The sequence below is a fragment of the Perca flavescens genome, chromosome 8 (genome assembly GCF_004354835.1).
Source record: "Perca flavescens isolate YP-PL-M2 chromosome 8, PFLA_1.0, whole genome shotgun sequence".
Lineage (NCBI taxonomy): Eukaryota > Metazoa > Chordata > Actinopteri > Perciformes > Percidae > Perca > Perca flavescens.
In genome coordinates, this window is record NC_041338.1 from 36,286,120 (window position 1) to 36,291,119 (window position 5,000).

A 5,000-nucleotide genomic window follows, 5' to 3' on the forward strand; every position below is an offset into this window, starting at 1 on the left:
TGCACAATAAATCAAGCCAACAGTAACACAAGAAAAACTATATATATATATATATATATATATATATATATATATATATATATATATATATATAATAAGTGAGAATAAGAAAACCCCTAGGGCCTCATAGAAGGAATCTCACCCATCCATCCCTCCATCCATCATCATTCTGTGTGTCTGTGTGTGTGTCTGTGTTAGCTAACCTAAGTTTCCTCCTCCTCCCTCAGGTCAGGACAGCATCCTGGAGCCCTTGTGTTTCCCGGAGCAGCCGGCCGCCGGCGCCGAGCCGCCCCCGCTGCTGTGTCCCTTGTGCCCCGAGTCGGTCCCTCTGCGGGACAAAGACGTCCTGCTCAAACACCTGCTGCTGGGGCACAAGCTGGTCATCGCTGACGTCAAACTCATCGCCGACCTGCCAAAGTAGGAAACGCCCCTGCGCGCTGTGGATTTGCGTCACTTTAAACTTGACATCTATTGATGTCCACCTTTTTTTTATCTGCCTGTGTTAAGTGTGATCCCATGTGGGATACCATATGTGTACAGTACAGGCCAAAAGTTTGGACACACCTTCTCATTCAATGCGTTTCCTTTTTATTTTCATGACTATTTACATTGTAGATTCTCACTGAAGGCATCAAAACTATGAATGAACACATATGGAATTATGTACTTAACAAAAAAGTGTAAAATAAATGAAAACATGTCTTTAGATTCTTCAAAGTAGCCACCCTTTGCTTTTTTATTAATAAGTGAAATAATTCCACTAATTAACCCTGACAAAGCACACCTGTGAAGGTAAAACCATTTCAGGTGACTACCTCATGAAGCTCATTGAGAGAACACCAAGGGTTTGCAGAGTTATCCAAAAAAGCAAAGGGTGGCTACTTTGAAGAATCTAAAATATAAGACATGTTTTCAGTTATTTCACACTTTTTTGTTAAGTACATAATTCCACATGTGTTCATTCATAGTTTTGATGCCTTCAGTGAGAATCTACAATGTAAATAGTCATGAAAATAAAAAGGAAACACATGAATGAATGAGAAGGTGTGTCTGAACTTTTGGCCTGTACTGTATATATTAGTGAAGTGTATTAACACCCTACTTTATTCTGCACATTTTATAACTTGTATTTAAGTTAGATCTGAACTATCTATATGCATGATGATCCGAATGAACTTCACCCCACTTCCACAGGACACTTCTCTGGAAACATATGGAAAGCGTTATCTATATCTATCTACCTATAGCCTATATTAACGTTAATCAAAACATAATTCTCATGCATCAAACTGTGAAATATATGTGTGTAATATGTCCATAACTGGGTGAATAGAATCCTAAATGTTACTAAAAATGTTACAAAAATCCATCTTTTCTCCGACTCGTAGTATCGTGTGACAAAAAGAACGCAACAACCCCTCAGGTTATTCGTTTTTCAACACGGATGTGACGTCACACTCGAGCTACTCGTCGCGATTACAAGACAAAAAGAACGCACCCTTAGTTATGAAGTATAGGGTAACAGCAGAACCTCAGAGAGACCATTTTTTTTGAGAATGTGGGTGAGGTCCTCTCCGAGCTCTGCAGAAGCTTGTAAATTGATGCTGAATTCTTTGATGTAAATAAACCTTTTATAATCAAGAAAGAGTGTCCGCGGATTCCTCTCCACACAACATTACAGCATCGCTATTACAAAATACACCACATTAGCTCTATGTTTTTCTTGTTGTATTGTGTTGATGTCCTGTCATGAGCACACTGAAGCAAATTCCTAGCAACTTGCACCGAGTTGTATGGCAATAAAGTATTGAATCTTGAATCTTACAGGTGAGCACTGATGCCTGTTTCCCCTTGTCTTACTTTCTTTCCAGGTACATGTTGTACTGGAAGGGCCGATTCTTGGAGCAACCGCTCACAGATTTCTGCAGCGTGATCAAGACGAACTCCACCGGTCCCGTCGGTGAGTAGAGTCCCAGCACGGTTGCATTTAAAGATGCCCTGCCGCACGTATTTCATGACTTTGTGGTAATGTCTGAAGTTGACTTAATCAGGCTCCAAGCAGTCTAAATATGCAGATTCATTTGGAGCTTGTGTTTCTCTCACCAGTTGTTGTTGTTGTTGTTGTTGTTGTAGAGAAGCAGGAGGACTACTTCCTGCTGTGCGATGTCCTTCCAGAGGACCGAGACCTCCGAGAAAAGCTCCAGCAGAAACGACTGGTGAGGAATCACAAAACTGTTCTTTAAAAGGTACACTGTGTAGTGTTTTGAAGTATTTCATTAGCTAAAATCAATGGCTTGATTGATAAATATTGGTGTAAAATTACCTCCTGAGGTGCTTAGAGAGCACTATTCGTTTGGATGCAAAATACAGTTTCATCCAACCCGAACCCTAGCGGCAGCAAATTTATTTTGCAGCCAGGTTCAGTCTAGTAACTCTCCGTTGGCTTTGCGAGCTGGAAAAACCAAACTCTGGTCAGGCCAATCACATCGTGTATAGAGTCGGTGGGCGGGGCTTATGGCTGCTGCTGCTGCTGGTGAACAGAGGTCTTCTGGAAGACTTGGAGTTCAGCTTTTCTTTGAGAAAAGAACAAAGAACGGAATGAAGTCATTCTTAAAAAAGGAAGATGTATTCAGAGTTTAAAGTTTAATCTATCAACTAGGGCTGGGCGATATGGACAAAAAGTCATATTCCGATATATTTTGGCTGAATATCGATATACGATATATATCCCGATATTTTTTTCCGCAAAGTGAGAGCAGTTCAGTCAAAGTCAAAGCCAGATATGACATGTCACAAGTAGTTTCATAGAAACCGGCTATTTCAGTGAACAGTTGCAAAATCAAATGAATAAATAATAAACAGGTTATATATATCTATACAAAATATCTTCACACTTAGATTTTTGATAAATAATCCTCAGTAATGTGGATATAATGACTAAGTGGGTAAAGGCAAATTATAGAACAGTTACAACAGTCTGATAAGTTCAGAAAATGACATCACTTTACTGTAATGCAGCCGTTACAACCAGGAAAAGACACTTATGTCATATCACGATATCCAAAATCTAAAACAATATCTAGTCTCCTCTCACGATATCGATATAATATCGATATATCGCCCAGCCCTACTATCAACTAGCGTTGCTCTGATTGATATCCTATTGCGTGCAGAGGGAATCTGAAAGACAACCGTTTGTCCCGCCCCTCGGATTGAGCCCTGACCAATGGTGAGTTCCCAGACCCAACATCTGGATGTGGGGCTGACTTGTCAGGCTACAGTTTCACCGCTAGATGGGAGAAATTCCTTTTTAACAATACTGTCTATTTGTTTTTGGACCACTCGGTCCAAGCGTTGGGTGCTGTTCCTCTGACTCAGAGTTGTCGTGTCTGAATCAGGAGGAGGTGCTGGAGCAGCAGCAGCAGGAGAGAGACGACCGCAGCTTCCATCGCCTCTGCATGTTCTGCAGCGAAGAGTTCACTGGGAACAGGTAGATCAACCGCTAGGAAAGTCATCATCTGCAGATGTGAAATACTGTATATCAGAGTGCTGGAGAATCGATAGTCATACGGTACAACCTTAAAGTGTCCATATTATTCTCATTTTCAGGTTCATAATTGTATTTAGAGTTTGTACCAGAATAGGTTTACACGGTTTCATTTTCAGAAAACACCATATTTTTGTTGTACTGCACATTGCTGCAGCTCCTCTTTTCACCCTGTGTGTTGAGCTCTCGGTTTTAGCTACAGAGTGAGACATCTCAACTTCTGTTACATCTTTGTTGGGAGTCACGCATGCTCAGTACCTAGGTAAGGACTACTAGCCAGTCAGAAGCAGAGTATGAGGGTGTGCCCTGACAGTACCTAGGTAAGGACTACTAGCCAGTCAGAAGCAGAGTATGAGGGCGTGCCCTGACAGTACCTAGGTAAGGACTACTAGCCAGTCAGAAGCAGAGTATGAGGGCGTGCCCTGACAGTACCTAGGTAAGGACTACTAGCCAGTCAGAAGCAGAGTATGAGGGCGTGCCCTGACAGTACCTAGGTAAGGACTACTAGCCAGTCAGAAGCAGAGTATGAGGGCGTGCCCTGACAGTACCTAGGTAAGGACTACTAGCCACGTGCACATTTTAGCAGTGTTTGGCTGGTTAGACTGTGCTAATTTTGGACCCTGAACGTGAGTTATTTAAATGGCGTTTTTCCATTACTGGTACCTGCTCGACTCGCCTTGACTCGGCGTCACTTTTCCATTGCAGATTTTAGTACCGCCTCAGCGTGGCTGGTTGTCATAGCGACTGCCGTGGGCGTGGCTTGGTAGCGTTGCATTTCCCCCCGACTCATTTCCTGGTTCTCCTTCTCCGTAAACAACATGAAATCAACGAGATAGTTAACTTCTCCTGCTCCAGATTTCCCACCGTGGTCAGAATGAACAGGGGAGACTCTTTGTTTCTCTCACTATATGACTCTAGAGTCACTACTCGCTGCCGAGCTAATCGCCGGCACTCTCTCACTTCTCCCTCGCTCACCAGCTACACACACACACACACACACACGGCGACTCGACACACACACACACACACCAGCGCACCAGTATAACCATCAGGCCACTTGTATGCTACGGAGAAAGCTCTGCGTGGAGCCTCCGGCAGCAAAAAAAACACAGCTGGCTAAACTATTTAAAAATGCCGTCTCTCGCTAGCAATGCAGTGATCAGTGACGATTCTTTCCGACCAATCAGCAGCCTGCAGGGTTTCACGTCACCTTCTCGGCTCCCCTCAGCTCGCTTGAAACCTCGACTGAAGAGGTACTAAAAAAAGTAACTGTTAGCAGGTACCAGGTACTTTTTTTGGTAATGGAAAACCAAAAAAGTCGAGTAGGTACCATGTAATGGAGAAGCGAAATAAATGAGCTGATACATGGTTAAACCTCATTGGCTCTTACCAGAGGATCTCCATGTGTACTTGGTCCACAGCAATCTCCACCAATCGGTCCCAAAATCTCCCA

At 42.9% G+C, this 5,000-nt stretch overlaps 1 protein-coding gene across 1 annotated transcript in view; it reads left to right on the plus strand.

The window, feature by feature from the left end:
- Positions 1–5,000, plus strand: part of znf277 (zinc finger protein 277) — a 14,440-nt gene that overhangs the window by 734 nt on the left and 8,706 nt on the right. Inside the window, exons 2-5 of the mRNA XM_028585720.1 lie at positions 228–417; positions 1,872–1,960; positions 2,134–2,216; positions 3,399–3,490. Coding sequence (XP_028441521.1) covers positions 228–417; positions 1,872–1,960; positions 2,134–2,216; positions 3,399–3,490 — 454 coding nt within the window. The remainder of the gene's footprint in view (positions 1–227; positions 418–1,871; positions 1,961–2,133; positions 2,217–3,398; positions 3,491–5,000) is intronic.